Source organism: Vicia villosa, linkage group LG5, assembly GCF_029867415.1.
Source record: "Vicia villosa cultivar HV-30 ecotype Madison, WI linkage group LG5, Vvil1.0, whole genome shotgun sequence".
Lineage (NCBI taxonomy): Eukaryota > Viridiplantae > Streptophyta > Magnoliopsida > Fabales > Fabaceae > Vicia > Vicia villosa.
The window spans coordinates 102015647-102033403 of record NC_081184.1 but is presented as its reverse complement, the minus strand read 5'-3'; the positions used below and the strand labels follow the sequence as shown (position 1 = coordinate 102033403).

General features: G+C 35.4%; 1 protein-coding gene across 3 annotated transcripts; it reads left to right on the top strand.

The window, feature by feature from the left end:
- Positions 1-2684: 2684 nt before the first annotated feature.
- LOC131606938 (uncharacterized) lies at positions 2685-6018 on the top strand. 3 transcript variants are annotated; one of them, XM_058879022.1, is made up of 8 exons: positions 2685-3045; positions 3134-3622; positions 3701-3869; positions 3961-4255; positions 4533-4605; positions 4759-4849; positions 5148-5227; positions 5450-6018. In XM_058879022.1, exons 1-8 carry the CDS (start codon positions 2974-2976, stop codon positions 5681-5683), a joined length of 1503 nt encoding a protein of 500 aa, XP_058735005.1. In that variant the 5' UTR covers positions 2685-2973; the 3' UTR covers positions 5684-6018. The 3 variants fall into 3 exon arrangements, with proteins under 3 accessions (XP_058735005.1, XP_058735003.1, XP_058735004.1); XM_058879020.1 differs by having other exon boundaries at positions 3961-4261; XM_058879021.1 differs by having other exon boundaries at positions 2686-3045; positions 3704-3869; positions 3961-4261.
- The last annotated feature ends 11739 nt before the right edge of the window (positions 6019-17757 follow it).

Below are 17757 nucleotides of genomic sequence, written 5' to 3'. Positions count from 1 at the left end.
ATTGCTCAGCAGAGCCAGATGTTGATGCAGGTGTAGACTTTTCACTTTCATCAACCATCTTTTACTGAAGCGTTTTTCTCTTCCTGAATCTTTTCTAAACACGGTTAAGTGCTTGCACCTTAGAACCGGCGCTCAGATGCCAATTGAAGGATAGAAAAACACTTAGAAAGGGGGGGTTTGAATAAGTGTAGCTTTAAAAACTTGACAGATAAAAATAAATTGCATAGTTATTTTTATCCTGGTTCGTTGTTAACTAAACTACTCCAGTCCACCCCCGCAGAGATGATTTACCTCAACTGAGGATTTAATCCACTAATCGCACGGATTACAATGGTTCTCCACTTAGTCAGCAACTAAGTCTTCCAGAGTCTTCTGATCACACACTGATCACTCCAGGAACAACTGCTTAGATACCCTCTAAGACTTTTCTAGAGTATACTGATCCACACGATCACTCTAGTTACAACCTGCTTAGATAACCTCTAAGACTTCCTAGAGTATTCTGATCCACACGATCACTCTAGTTCCTTACAACTTAATGTAATCAATTCTAAGAGTATTACAATTGCTTCTTAAAAGCGATAATCACAAACTGTGATATTTCTCTCAACGTTTAAGCTTAATCTCACTAAAATATTACAACAGCAATGTAGTGAGCTTTGATGAAGATGAAGATTCTGAGCTTTGAATTTGAACAGCGTTTTAGCAAGTTTAATATGAGTTGTTTTGGTGCAGAATCGTTAACCTTGCTTCTCATCAGAACTTCATATTTATAGGCGTTGGAGAAGATGACCGTTGAGTGCATTTAATGCTTTGCGTGTTCCGTACAGCATCGCATTTAATGTTATACGCTTTTGTCAACTACCTCGAGCCTTGTTCACGCTGTGTCTACTGACGTAGCCTTTAGTAGCTTTTAACGTTCCTTTTGTCAGTCAGCGTAGCTTGCCACTTGTACTTTCTTCTGATCTGATGTTTGTGAATAAAACGTTTGAATATCATCAGAGTCAAACAGCTTGGTGCATAGCATCTTCTGATCTTCTGACCTTGAAGTGCTTCTGAGCGTGATACCATCAGAACTTCAGTGCTTCTGTTCTCTTGTTCTTCTGATGCTTCCATAGACCCATGTTCTGATTCTGCTTCGACCATCTTCTGATGTCTAGCCAGACCATGTTCTGATGTTGCATGCTGAACCCTTGAGACAAAGCTTCTGAGCGCTGAATTATGCATACTCTTTATATATTTCCTGAAAAGGAAATTGCATTGGATTAGAGTACCATATTATCTTAAGCAAAATTCATATTATTGTTATCATCAAAACTAAGATAATTGATCAGAACAATTCTTGTTCTAACAAAGATAATACTGGTCATTGACATTTTTCATACTGCTGACATACACTTCAAACATCTTCCTACCCTGCCTAAGGGAGACTAAAACCTGACCTCTTCTAAGTCGAGTGAGCTGCATTGCATGTTGAATAGATGGAAGAAGCGCATCATAGTTAGTATACACCTTTTATATTCACATTAATATTGAAAGACTTTGACGTAGGCCAACTCACTGGATGCACTTGTAAAAGAGCAACCCCGTGTGATTTACCCTACCTTCAATTCATTAAAAGGAAGCCGGAGAGCTACCTGAAAAAATACGCACCCGCGGAGAGGAAGAACATACTCCTCATATTTATTACATTATTTCTTCTCTTTTTTCGGAGAAAGCAACCCCAATCAAAGAAGGAGCCAGCTCGATGAAGGCATTTTCCAAGCCTCCTTTACCACATACAACACCTATATTTTGGTGTGGAACATGGGGTCAGTGTTGTAAAGGGAATGATTTATTTCGGTGCGGTGGTACAAGCTTCTGATGAGATGGAGCAGAAGTGTATCTGCAAGATAAGCTCTTCAACACTCAAATTTATGAGGTTAGAGAGATGTAACTTTACAATAGTGAACGAATAAATACCCATTATGGTGCATGAGGTTGTGTGATTAGATCAGACAATTGGTAATGAGCAAATAATTAATGCAAGAATAGGTCGTTTGATTAAATCTGACACCTAATGATGAACAAGTAAGTTGAATTCGACGCACGACTTTCTGACGAGAGTCTAGCTATTTATATTCCATCTAGATGGTTCCTTATTTGGACCACTCGAATTGAGTCGACCGAAACAATTTTGTAAAGAGAACAAATAAAAAGTGAATTTTTATTTTGATAAAAATTTTTATACAATCTCTGCTTAGTAAAAATATGATGAATAAAAATTTTGATAAAAATATTTTGTGACAAAAATTCAAGGAAATTAATAAGAAAAGGAAAAAAAGAAGTGAATTTCATAAAAGTAAAGAAAATTAATTATAGAAAAAGAAAAGAAGTGGGTTAAAAATAGTTAGAGAAAGAAAGGTATTAATTTTTAAGAAAGTTAATAGAATTTTTTTATTAAATAATTAAATAAATAAATAAATATAAAAAATCGTTAAACTAATTCATATTTTGGGTCAAAAGTTTATTTAATAGTATATATATATATATATATATATATATATATATATATATATATATATATATATATATATATATATATATATATATATATAAATAAAATAAGATAAGATGATAATCATAGTAAATTTCAAATTATAAAACATTATCCGAATATTAGTGTAAAATGTAGGAGGTACAAAGTCCGCGCGCACTGGATACTCAAAAGAAAGTGGCAGCAGTTTACCCCACAAAGCACAAAACCAGTACCCCAAATTCTGTTGTGTGTAATTAATGCAAAACAAAATTGGTTACTGTGCTTAACCACATTCATTCATTCACACTCATTTTTCTTTCTTCTCTCTACACAACACCTAAGTGGCATGGGCATCATTGGTTTTTAAATTTTATCATTATTCTCTTTCTTTTCTAATATTCCAACTTCTTCAGAGTTTGCCTTTCTTTCTATTTCCTTTCTCTTGTAATACTAAAATGATTTCTGAAGAAAATAATAAACCTGTCACTGATGAAGATCATGATGCTTCTCTTCCTGTTGCTCATAAGGTATTTGTTTTTTTGTTTCAACCATCAAACAACTTTTTTTTTTGCATGTTTGCATCACTTATGTGTTCATTTCATTTTGTATTTACAGGATAGTGATGATTCGAAGGGGATAACGGAAGAAATCACGCATGTTCCTCCCCGGAAGAAGCAGAATCTTCTCTTGGAAATACCAACAAGAACACCAGAAGAGTGTTCACAGGATTATGTTGCAATCAAAATTCCAATGACACCGAGTCCTACTCCTAAGAGAGTGAATTTTCTGATGACTTCTCGGTCGGTCGATGCTCCGATGAATAATTCTCCTGGATCTGCAACATCAAAAGGAAAATCATCGTTAAGAAACATCCTACCGAAATTGAGCTTCAGGAGTAGGACACCAGCAGATACTGAAAAGGCGAACGCATCAGCTCCGGATTCAGGCTCTCGAGAAAAGCCTTTGATCTCGAGATCATTGTCGTTTAGTAAGATATTTACTCCTAGGATGAAAAGAACTTCATCATTGCCATTAGAAGAAATTGGACATTCAAATACTGAATCCACTCATGGTGGAAATGGAAGTGTTGGTGGTCCTTTGAGTGTAAGATTTTAAGCAATGCTTTCACCTTCTATTGTAAAATTAATGTTACCATCGTTTTAATTTTGTTAGTTAATTTAGCAGAAAAGAGAGACTCGACTTAAGATAGCGCGCTCTCTTTCAATGCCTGCCAACAACAAGAAGGACAAAAGCCTAAGGAGGATGGATTCTTTTTTTCGCGTCGTTTCTTCTACTCCCCGAGTAAAGGAAGGAAATGAATTGTTGAGCAGGTCTCCAGCAAAGGATACTGGTATTGTATTAGTATATATCTTATTATTAACAGTTGCATCTGAATTCATGGAAAAAGAAGAAATTCATTATCAAATGCTTTCTTGGTTCAGAAATCGAAGATGCTGAAGATGGCGAAGATATAGCTGAAGAGGAGGCAGTGTGTAGAATTTGTCTGGTTGAATTATGTGAAGGAGGCGAGACATTCAAGTTGGAATGTAGCTGCAAAGGTGAACTTGCTTTGGCTCACCAAGAATGTGCCATTAAATGGTTTAGTATAAAGGGTAATAGAACTTGTGATGTCTGCAAAGAGGATGTTAGAAACCTTCCTGTCACTCTGTTACGGATTCAAAGTGTTCGAAATCGATTTACTGGAGCAAGTAGATCTCAGCTCGAAGATGTAAACGGGTACAGGCACGTCTACTTTAGTACAAAAAAATTTGAATTTGGATTGTGTGCACATAGTTAGTCACATATGGACCATCCATCGGACGGTCGAGATATGGTTGACTACGTACATGGGGTCTCAAGGTTGTGACTGCACACAATCTAAATCCGATAAAGATCTTTTTTATTTCTAATCAATGAATGAAGTTTGGCTATAAGCTTCAATTTGGAGCTTCATGGATATAATTTCAATCTTCAAGAATTATGAACCATTTTTTTTGTCTGCTCAATTTTATAGGGTTTGGCAGGAAGTTCCGGTGCTTGTTATTGTTAGCATGTTGGCATATTTTTGTTTTCTTGAGCAACTGTTGGTAAGACTAACAATCCTCTACAATGAACTGTAAAATTTGCAATGTCTTCAATAATTTTCTTAGAATTCTATTACACAAAATAGTTTCTATCTTTTTAAAAAGAAAAATTAAAAATGAATACCAAAATAGCTTCTGATTTTCTCATCTTTGCAGGTTACAAAAATGGGAACCGGTGCAATTGCCATATCTCTTCCATTTTCCTGTGTACTAGGCCTGCTCTCCTCCATGACATCATCAACCATGGGTACGTTTGCAAAACATTGATAAATATTATCAATATACTTTTTATAACTCATCGTCAATTTTGAAATAATAATGGTTGATCAGTCAAATTCAATTGTTCATGTGTGTAATAGATTCACACCCTTACGGTACGCGCGAGTCATATTTCAGTTCAATACTAAATTGAATCCAATCGATACGAATCTCTAGCGTGTATATATTTGTACATGAATCTCATCATTAATCCCTATTCATTATGGTGAATCATCACCTAAACTTAGTGGAGTCTGTTAAACTAACCAATTTTCTTTTATGTCCAGTGAAGAGCAGGTTCATATGGATTTATGCATCTTTCCAGTTTGCTCTGGTGGTTCTCTTCGCGCATATATTTTACTCCTTGGTAACCGATTTCTATCTGAATCATAAACTTATTAATTGTACTTTTCACTTTCGAAAAAGATTGATAATACTCATGTTGACTCCTGATTCATTGCAAAGAATCCTGATTCATTCTGACAACTCACTATTGAAACTTACCTGTACTTTTCACTTGTGAAAACCCCCTACATGAAGAAGCATTAGCATCCCGATGTCTGACTTTAAAGATATCTTTCATTTACAGGTTCATGTGCAAGCAGTTCTATCAATCCTTCTTGCAACATTTGCTGGTTTCGGTGTGGTAATGAGTGTAAGCTCTTTCCTTGTTGAGCTTTTTAGATGGAGAAGGAGACGACAGGCTTCATTAGAGCAACAACATGGCCCTCTACCGATAACACAAGCAGGACAACAGCCTCGGCCTGCAAACACGCCACGATCAGGTGAATCCAACCACAATCAATCTATAGTGCAAAATTAACAAGACTCAAATCAAAGTTGAATTGATATTTGTGTGCTTCTTTCTGATGAAAAAGCTAGTGGCTGCAGAACCTATTGTTTATAGAGTAGGGAATTTAATCTTTTGTTACTAATTTACTACACGTCTACATGAGACTACATTGTACAGTTTATGAATATAGTTTTTCTTGCTATGGAATTTCTGTTTGTTTATTTGTATTGATGAATATTTCACCATATCAAAACTAGAAGGGTTTTGGCCTTTTTTGTTTTTAGCATTGGTGAAACAATTATTTTGCTTTTGGTCAAAGTGAGATACAAGGATTGATGAAATGTGTTTGTTGGTTTGTTTTAGAATTTGGTCATTGATGTATATCAGTTTTTCCACATCTTCATTTGTCGAATATTGCTTATGGAAGAAACACTGAAAAATATAATACGTTACACTATTAAATCATTTCAATGTATTAAGTATATATTGTATATTCTTCACTGTTAGTTTGACATGTAACATATTCCATAAACTCTCGAATTTCAAACAAATATTGGTTGTTACTTATACTTGATTTACTTCACGTTGCTATTTAATCTTAAGTACATGACAAGATCATTACCTAATTAATTTGTGACACGTTGAGTTTGTCATATTCTGTCAACTTGATAAAGATTGCTTAATATTCAAGCTGACACTGCATTGTGTTGTAAACTATATCTGATATGCTTTTCCCTTTACCTTTATTTTGAGAAGAATATAAAAAAAGATTGCAACAGAATTTGAGGATTAGAATGGGTTTATATAAAATCATGGCTTGGAGCAAGGAAATACATGACTTGGCTCTTGATGTTGATGTTAAAGTTGGGTTACTTTTCTCACCTTGAGGTTACTCCTGCAATCTCGTGAAAAATCTAAAATACCCTTTAATTTCGGAGATATATTTTCGAACGCATCAATATCTCAAAAAAAATCCAAACATGTGTTTTCAAAAAATGCTATAGTTAAAAAACCAAAAACAGATGCAAGATGTAGAAAATGTAACATAATTTAACATTAATCATTATAATGACATACATTAAAAACGAAACATTACATAGATAATCATTAACGTAAATCTAACAATACATTTTATCATCAAGCAAGACGTTTCAACATCTTTAAAATATCTTCAGTCGATCTCGCAATCTTAGCATCCACCTCAATCAGACCTTTAATTTTGTAACGGTGAAATGTACTCCACATAACAGTTAGATCTTCATCTGTCTTAGCTCAAACATGTTGAATCGTATCTTCCCTTTATTCTCAATGGAGGGTGAATGATAATAGAGTTTCGCAATTCATTGATTGTCCGAGTACAGATTATCTAGTCACTGCTACAAAATATACCTTTCGTAACACCATATTATTATGGTCGTTCTATTAACCGTAGTAGTAACTCAATTTTGGGCTCTTTTTTTTTTTTTTGCTATTTACTAAAAACGATTTCACTATAGTCGATATTAACAACCGTGGTGAAATGTACCCAGAGTGTAAGGGTTAAGTCCTAGCACCAACACTTTTTCAATTTTTTTTGTTACAAAAAGAACTTTTCCTTATATTTCATCATGGTTCATATTATCAAACCATGGTGTAAGGTTCTCACATTTCATCATGGTTATTATTATCAACTGTGGTGAAATGTATTACATATATATAACCAAAGTTATCTCGCTTCAGTACATAACAATTGTCTCTCTCAAAACAAAACCATAACATCTCTCTGACTCGTCTCTCTCTTATATCCTAATCTCCATTAACATTTCGACAATTTTTCTTCACAAACATTTAAAATGGAAACACCAAACTCATGCAGCGAACTCGTCTTCTTCGAATGGTTACCTTTGTTGCATCAAAGCTTACGAAATGTGATTTAACTCCACCAAATCTTAAGAAATGGTTACATTACAGGTTAGTCTTCATAACATATAATATAACTTCTATCATGGTTTACAATTAATGTTTCCAAATCTGCTTAACTTAAGATGAGTGAATGTATAATCTAAGAAGTGTACTTTTATTGACATGTATAATATAGCTTCTTTCATATTGTTTGTAGGATAATATAACCTAAGAAGTGAACTTAAGATGAGTATAATAGCTTTAAAAATTAACTTAATATGAGTGAATATATAACTTAAGAAGTGAACTATGTTATTTATGCATCATAGTTTATGTTTCAATAACTTCTTTCATGTTGTTTGTAGGATAATATGACATGTATAATACATTTTGACTTGTAGGTAGAAAAGGTGAATGAAAAAAATTAACTCAAAAAACCTCATTCTATAGGTGTGGTTCACAAATGGTTTATGTTGTTATGAAGAAAAAAATATAAGAATGATGAAGGTAAAATGAAAGCTGCAAACTTGTGTGAAAGACCAAGAATGACATCCATTCAAATTTAACACAAGTTTGCAGCTCTCACTTCAGCTTCATCCTCCTTTCAGTGTGGATGTCATTCTGAGATTGGTATGTTTGTGAAACATTTTATGAGTTGATATGTTGTTGTTGTTGTTGAAAAAAGTTGTTTGTTGTTAGTAATAAAAATTGTATGTTGTATGTTGTATGTTGTTTATAGTATGCTGTTGATGATTTTGTTGTTGTTAATAAAAGTTGTTTGTTATATCTTATGTGTTGTTTAAGGTTTATTATTGATGTATGTTGTTGTTAAGGTTGGTTTAGAAGATGAGTTTATTATATCATATGTGATTTGAGTGTTTTTTAACTCGTTACCGCATATATAACTTTTCGAATTGAAATAGAAAATTATAATATGTATTAAGTTATATTAAAAAACAAATTACACTTATCAATGTTATACAATATTTTTTTCAGCCCATTAACCACATTTCGCTCTTTAACAGTTAGAACTTGGTTTAATGCTTCTAGTTCTTCAATCGTCCCTTACTTCACCTCTAATTTTGTTGCAAAGTAAATAATATTTTGCAAAATAAACTAGAGGTGATGGAAGGGGATATGGAAGAACTATGAGCATTGGAACAAAATATAATCGTTAAAGAGAGAAATATGGATAATGGGATGAAGAAATCTTGTATAACATTAATTAGTGTAATTTGTTCATCTAATATAACTGAATTTGACATATTATTAATTTCTAGATCAAATTAAAAAGTTATATGTTTAGTCAGCATTTGTAAAAATAAGCATTCCACATAATTTATAATAAGGTTAAATATACAAAACACCCTGTAAAGTTAGCGAGATTTGATTTTAACTCCTGTAAAAGTTTTTTTGATCCCCCCTAATTTATGTAGATTCCCTCATTAAACCCCCCAATTGCCACTTGTACAGCCATATTCCTCATTTTTTATGTTTTAAGTCTACGTGGAATATAAGGGATTAATATGTCGCATTATGTTTAATTGATTTCATGTCACATTTGCTTTCAAGTTCAAGCTAAACGACAACAGTCAGAGCATGAATGAATCAGAACATAAAATATGTATCAGAACATATAATATGTATCAGAGCAAAAAGCAATAATGTTTCAGAGCATATTTTAGAACTAAAAACATGCATCATAACATATAAGGAATAAGAATGTGTTAGAGCATATTCTATCATCAGAATATCAGAACATTCTTCCTTCTTGCTTCTGATCTTGAAGCTTTACAGCACTCAGCTTGCTTCAATTTCCATGAGCTTGATTCTATACAGAATTGCTTTTCCCCATGTCTTTGCTTCTTATGTTGAGCTTTTAAGAAGATCTTCACTTCCTGCAAAACACTCAAAGACACAGAACTTGCAAATTCTTGTTAGAAATATGGAGACTTTCTCCCAACAACTGATAATATAAATCAGATCATTTATCACATTTTCTCCCCCTTTTTGTCATAACATCAAAAAACATAAAAGATTCAGATGAAAAACAAACAATATGAGAGAAGGAAAGATACTTTTCATTGATTAGCAAAAGAGAATTGTCAGAAGTACAAGGAGGATGCATAGAAAGCAGATGCAAAAACAAAGAGAAACTACTAAGACACAAGGACTAAGACGACCCTAGCTTAGACATAATCTTGGCCAGCATGTCATGAATCCCAACATTGCTCTCAGTCTGACTCTCCATGAAAGTGCGGAACTCAGCATTTGTAGTATCTTGCGCGTCCATGCGAGAAGATAGCTCAGCTTGGTTCTTCTGAATAACCTTTGAGTCTTCACCAGAAGAGAGGGTTCACCAGAAGAAGCTTCACAACTTCTGTCCAGAGGGACATCATTCTGAACCGCAGCTTCCATAATCACATCATCATCTTGATTTTCCTCAATAGGAACAGACTCAACAAGATGATCTTCAGCATCAACTTCTTCCATAGAAGCATCTCCTTCATATTCTGCAACAGGCAGATCAGAATCTCCATTCTCAAGAGCCTGAAGAATGGCAGCAACATTCCTAGGGGTAGAAGGACCTTCAACTTCTGGTGGGTCAACAACTTCTGGAATGACCAAGTTGGGGTCTTTCTCAGAAGGATTTTCCCTCAGAAAGTCAAACAAAGATTTGAAGTCTCCAGTCAGAACTGGATACTTAGGTCTCCATGTTAGAACAAGATTTGTTCTGATCAATTATCTTAGTTTTGATGATAACAATAATATGAATTTTGCTTAAGATAATATGGTACTCTAATCCAATGCAATTTCCTTTTCAGGAAATATATAAAGAGTATGCATAATTCAGCGCTCAGAAGCTTTGTCTCAAAGGGTTCAGCATGCAACATCAGAACATGGTCTGGCAAGACATCAGAAGATGGTCGAAGCAGAATCAGAACATGGGTCTATGGAAGCATCAGAAGAACATGAGATCAGAAGCACTGAAGTTCTGATGGTATCACGCTCAGAAGCACTTCAAGGTCAGAAGATCAGAAGATGCTTTGCACCAAGCTGTTTGACTCTGATGATATTCAAACGTTGTATTCACAAACATCAAATCAGAAGGAAGTACATGTGGCAGGCTACGCTGACTGACAAAAGGAACGTTAGAAGCTATTAAAGGCAACGTCAGTAGACACAGCGTGAACAAGGCTCGAGGTAGTTGACAAAAGCGTATAACATTAAATGCGATGCTGTACGGAACACGCAAAGCATTAAATGCACTCAACGATCATCTTCTCCAACGCCTATAAATATGAAGTTCTGATGAGAAGCAAGGTTAACGATTCTGAACAAAACAACTCATATTAACTTGCTGAAACTCTGTTCTATTCAAAGCTCAGAATCTTCATCTTCATCAAAGCTCACTACATTGCTGTTGTAATATATTAGTGAGATTAAGCTTAAACGTTAAGAGAAATATCACAGTTTGTGATTATAGCTTTTAAGAAGCAATTGTAATACTCTTAGAATTGATTACATTAAGTTGTAAGGAACTAGAGTGATCGTGTGGATCAGAATACTCTAGGAAGTCTTAGAGGTTATCTAAGCAGGTTGTAACTAGAGTGATCGTGTGGATCAGAATACTCTAGAAAGTCTTAGAGGGTATCTAAGCAGTTGTTCCTGGAGTGATCAGTGTGTGATCAGAAGACTCTGGAAGACTTAGTTGCTGACTAAGTGGAGAACCATTATAATCCGTGCGATTAGTGGATTAAATCCTCAGTTGAGGTAAATCATCTATGCGGGGGTGGACTGGAGTAGTTTAGTTAACAACGAACCAGGATAAAAATAACTGTGCAATTTATTTTTATCGGTCAAGTTTTTAAAGCTACACTTATTCAAACCCCCCCTTTCTAAGTGTTTTTCTATCCTTCAATTGGCATCAGAGCGCCGGTTCTAAGGTGCAAGCACTTAACCGTGTTTAGAAAAGATTCAGGAAGAGAAAAACGCTTCAGTAAAAGATGGCTGATGAAACTGCAAAGTCTACATCTACATCTGGCTCTGCTGAGCAACACAACGGTAACAATGGTTATACTAGACCGCCGGTATTTGATGGTGAAAACTTTGAATACTGGAAAGATAAACTGGAAAGTTACTTTCTTGGTCTAGATGGTGATCTATGGGATCTTCTGATGGATGGTTACAAACATCCAGTAAATGCCAGTGGCGTAAAGCTGACAAGGCAAGAAATGAGCGATGATCAGAAGAAGCTTTTCAGGAATCATCATAAATGCAGAACTGTTTTGCTGAATGCTATCTCTCATGCTGAGTATGAGAAGATATCTAACAGGGAAACGGCCTATGACATATATGAGTCCTTGAAAATGACTCATGAAGGAAATGCTCAAGTCAAGGAGACTAAAGCTCTTGCTCTAATCCAGAAATATGAAGCCTTCAAGATGGAGGATGATGAAGACATTGAAAAGATGTTTTCAAGATTTCAAACTCTTACTGCTGGATTGAGAGTTCTTGACAAGGGATACACCAAGGCTGATCACGTAAAGAAGATCATCAGAAGCTTACCCAGAAGATGGGGTCCTATGGTGACTGCATTTAAGATTGCGAAGAATCTAAATGAAGTCTCTTTGGAAGAGCTGATCAGTGCCCTGAGGAGTCATGAAATTGAACTGGATGCAAACGAGCCTCAAAAGAAAGGTAAGTCTATTGCATTAAAATCCAATATCAAGAAATGCACTAACGCTTTTCAGGCTAGAGAAGAAGATCCTGAAGAATCAGAATCTGAAGAAGAAGATGAACTGTCCTTGATATCCAGAAGGCTAAATCAACTCTGGAAGAACAAGCAAAGGAAGTTCAGAGGCGTCAGAAGTTCAAAGAAATTTGAACGTGGAGAATCTTCTGATGACAGAAGATTTGACAAGAAGAAGGTCATGTGCTATGAATGCAATGAGCCTGGACACTTCAAGAATGAATGTCCAAAACTTCAGAAGGAAAATCCCAAGAAGAAGTTTCATAAGAAGAAAGGTCTTATGGCAACCTGGGATGAGTCAGAAGATGATTCAGACTCTGAAGATGAGCAGGCTAACTGTGCGCTGATGGCGACAGAAGATGACGGATCAGAATCTACATCAGAATCAGATTCTGAAGAGGTATTTTCTGAACTTACTAGAGATGAGTTAGTTTCCAGTCTAACAGAACTTCTGGAATTCAAGTCTCAGATTAGTCTCAAATACAAAAAGCTGAAAAAGCTATTTGAATTTGAAACAAAGAAGCTTGAGTTGGAGAATTCTGAATTAAAAGAAAAACTTTTAAAATTATCCAATAATGTTGGATCTCCTTCTGATTCAGAAAAATCCACTCCTAGTCTAAACCATATTCTGAAAGAATATGATTTAAGTTTCAGGAAGTTCTTATCTAGAAGTATTGGCAGAAGTCAGCTAGCTTCTATGATATATGCTGTGTCTGGAAATAAAAGAGTCGGCATTGGTTTTGAGGGTGAAACCCCATACAAACTTGAACCTATTGATGAAATGAAAATCACATACAAGCCATTGTATGATCAGTTCAAGTATGGCCACTCCCATGATATTAGGCACACTTCACATGCTCAAAGTTTTCACATTACACACACTAAGAAGCATGTGACACAACCTAGGAAATATCATGAAACTCACATTAAGAATTATCATGCTGTTCCTCCTATTGCTTACAATGTTAAATCCAAGTTCAATCAGAACTTGAGAAAATCTAACAAGAAAGGACCCAAGAAAATGTGGGTACCTAAGGATAAGATTATTCCTATTGCAGATATCCTTGGCTGCAAAAAGGACAAAGCACAACATGTCGTGGTACCTGGACTCTGGATGCTCACGACACATGACAGGAAGAAGGTCTATGTTCCAAGACCTGGTGCTTAAGTCTGGAGGAGAAGTCAAGTTTGGAGGAGATCAGAAGGGCAAGATAATTGGCTCTGGAACTATAAAGTCTGGTAACTCTCCTTCCATTTCTAATGTACTTCTTGTAGAAGGATTAACACATAACCTCTTATCTAATCAGTCAATTGAGTGACAATGGTTATGATATAATTTTTAATCAAAAGTCTTGCAAGGCTGTAAATCAGAAGGATGGCTCAATCCTATTTACAGGCAAGAGGAAGAACAACATTTATAAGACAGATCTGCAAGATCTTATGAGTCAGAAGGTGACTTGTCTTATGTCTGTTTCTGAAGAGCAGTGGGTCTGGCACAGAAGATTAGGTCATGCTAGTTTGAGAAAGATTTCTCAGATTAACAAACTGGATCTTGTCAGAGGACTCCCTAATCTGAAATTCAAATCAGATGCTCTTTGTAAAGCATGTCAGAAGGGCAAGTTCTCTAAACCTGCATTCAAGTCCAAGAATGTTGTTTCTACCTCAAGGCCATTAGAACTCTTGCACATTGATCTGTTTGGCCCAGTCAAAACAGCATCTGTCAGAGGGAAGAAATATGGATTAGTCATCGTAGATGATTATAGCCGCTGGACATGGGTAAAATTCTTGAAACACAAGGATGATTCTCATTCAGTGTTCTTTGATTTCTGCATTCAGATTCAATCTGAAAAAGAGTGTAAAATCATAAAGGTTAGAAGTGATCATGGTGGTGAATTTGAGAACAGATTCTTTGAAGAGTTCTTCAAAGAAAATGGTATTGCCCATGATTTCTCTTGTCCTAGAACTCCACAGCAAAATGGAGTTGTAGAACGAAAGAATAGGACTCTGCAAGAAATGGCCAGAACCATGATAAATGAAACCAATATGGCTAAGCATTTCTGGGCAGAAGCAATAAACACTGCATGCTATATTCAGAATAGAATCTCTATCAGACCTATTCTAAATAAGACTCCTTATGAATTGTGGAAGAATATAAAGCCCAACATTTCATATTTCCATCCTTTTGGATGTGTATGCTTTATTCTGAACACTAAAGATCATCTTGGTAAGTTTGATTCCAAAGCACAAAAATGTTTCCTTCTTGGATATTCTGAACGCTCAAAAGGCTACAGAGTATACAATACTGAAACATTGATTGTAGAAGAATCAATCAATATCAGGTTTGATGATAAGCTTGGTTCTGAAAAACCAAAGCAGTTTGATAATTTTGCAGATTGTGATATTGATGTATCAGAAGTTGTTGAGCCAAGAAGCAACGCATCAGAAGCAGAGCTTCTCAGAAGCAAAGAATCTGAAGATCAAGTATCAGCTTCTCTGGAGAATCTAAGCATTTCTGAAGAACCATCTGTCAGAAGATCATCCAGACTCATCTCTGGTCATTCAGAAGATGTCATTCTTGGAAAGAAGGATGATCCAATCAGAACAAGAGCATTCCTTAAGAACAATGCAGACTGTCAATTAGGTCTTGTATCTTTGATCGAGCCAACTTCTGTTGATCATGCTCTAGAAGATCCAGACTGGATAATTGCTATGCAAGAAGAACTAAATCAGTTTACAAGGAATGATGTTTGGGATCTTGTTCCTAGACCAGATGGATTCAATATAATCGGTACAAAATGGGTCTTCAGAAACAAGCTCAGTGAGAAAGGTGAAGTGGTAAGGAACAAAGCCAGACTGGTGGCTCAGGGTTTTAGTCAGCAAGAAGGGATTGACTATACAGAAACCTTTGCACCAGTGGCCAGGTTAGAATCTATTCGTCTATTAATTTCATTTGCCACTCAACATAACATCACTCTCTATCAGATGGATGTTAAGAGTGCCTTCTTAAATGGTTATATAGATGAAAAAGTTTATGTCCATCAACCTCCTGGTTTCGAAGACTCTATGTCTCCTAATCATGTTTTTAAACTAAAGAAATCGTTGTATGGATTGAAACAAGCTCCCAGAGCTTGGTATGAACGCTTAAGTTCTTTCCTTCTGGATAATGGTTTCACTAGAGGAAAAGTGGACACTACTCTCTTTTGTAAAACCTTTAAAAGGGATATTTTAATTTGTCAAATATATGTAGATGATATTATTTTTGGAACATCTAATGCTACACTTGGAAAGGAGTTTGCTGAGTCTATGCAGGCTGAGTTTGAAATGAGCATGATGGGAGAACTCAAGTATTTCCTTGGAATACAAATAAATCAAACATCAGAAGGAACGTATGTTCACCAAACCAAGTATGTGAAGGAACTTCTGAAGAAGTTTAATCTTCCAGACTGCAAAGAAGCCAAAACTCCTATGCATCCAACATGCATCCTAGGTAAGGATGAGGTAAGTAAGAAGGTAGATCAGAAGTTATACAGAGGTATGATTGGATCTCTTCTATATTTGACTGCTTCTAGACCTGACATTCTGTTCAGTGTTTGTTTGTGTGCTAGATTCCAATCAGATCCTAGAGAATCTCATTTAACTGCTGTTAAGAGAATTCTAAGGTATCTGAAAGGTACTACTAATGTTGGCTTAGTTTACAGAAAATCTAAAGAATACAACTTAGTAGGATTCTGCGATGCTGACTATGCTGGAGACAGAATTGAAAGAAAGAGTACTTCAGGAAGTTGCCAATTTCTTGGAAGTCATTTGATCTCCTGGTATAGCAAGAAGCAAGCAACTATTGCTCTATCAACAACAGAAGCAGAATATGTCGCTGCTGCTGGTTGCAGTACACAGATGCTCTGGATGAAGAGTCAGCTAGAAGATTATCAGATATATGAGAGTAACATTCCTATATTCTGTGATAATACTTCTGATATATGTTTATCTAAGAATCCTATTCTTCATTCAAAAGCTAAACATATTGAGATTAAACATCATTTCATAAGGGACTATGTTCAGAAGGGTGTTCTATCTTTAAACTTTGTGGATACAGACCATCAATGGGCTGATATCTTTACAAAACCCCTGGCTGAAGATAGGTTTAAGTTCATTCTGAAGAACATCAGTATGGATTTATGCCCAGAATGAGAAGATGAGAAGTTCTTATGTATGAGTATCTTCTGAAATGAAAGTGGATTATTTTTTTTTAATCAGAAGTTCTGATTGAAATCTTTTAGAAATTATGATTCGGTTATTACTAACGTTTCATTGTCTAAGTTGATTCAGAACCTCTTTTAAAGCAAAACAGCTGTAACGTTTTATCTCGGATGGTAAACCTGTCTTTACTGTTCATGGATAAGCGCGCGTGCAGTTGAAGGGACGCCGACCATAAGTAACTGTGCGTATCTTATCTTTTGTCAAAATCTCTCTCCCGTCTTGTCATGTAACATTAATTGTTTTTCACCATTTTCTTTATTGTACTTTTTCATTTTTTTAGTCTATTTAAATCCTCCGTTCCTTTGCATTCCTCATCAAGTTTTCTCTCTCTCTCTCTCCTGTTTTTTCTCTTGCTCAAGCAAAGTTTTTCTTTCTTTAAAAAATCCTAGTTCAAACCTAGCGTTCATCTTGAATCCTTTGTCTGGATCTCTTAATCATGCTCTAAGCCTGTTGAAGATCTATGACTCAAAGGCGGCAGATCTATGCATATCTCGGGATGGCTCTCCTAATACCTCTCAAGTCAGACCTCTTCTTTGATGTTGTTATCAACGTTCACCCAAAGACAGAAGACTTTCTTGAATTATGGGAAGAGGTTAAGAATGATATTCTTAACTTCTATGTTAAGAGAAAGCCCCGTTTGCAACAGCAGTTCTCTGTCTGTGAACTGTCCCTCTCTTCCTCTTTGGTCTCTTGAATCTCTCCTACAGTGGAGGTTCTAGTCTGGAAAGACAAGAAGACCACAGGGATTCTTGATGGGTTGACACAGAATGTGTCTTGCTAGGGTTTTGTTTTTAATTTTTGTAGTCATTTCCTCTTGGGATGACTTTTTATGTATTTGCTAGGAATGTTTCTCATCTTGTTAAACATAAGAACCTTTTGTAATATCTTTTGATTATCAATGAAAAGTTTCTTTGTTTTTACATTCCAGTGATTTTATTTGTCGTTTTATACATCTGAATCTTTTGAAATATTCTTTTTGATGTTATGACAAAAAAGGGGGAGAAGATAAATGATAAATGATTTGATTAATCTATCAGTTGCTGGGTAAAAGACCCCACATTTACTAATAGAAGCTGCAAAGCTTCATATGTTTTTAAGTTGTGTTGTTGCAGGAATCATTCAAGACCAACATGAGGAGCAACAAGATGAATCAAGTTCTTGGATTCTTGAAGCAAGCTGAGTGCTATGAAGCTTCAGAATCAGAAGCAAGAAG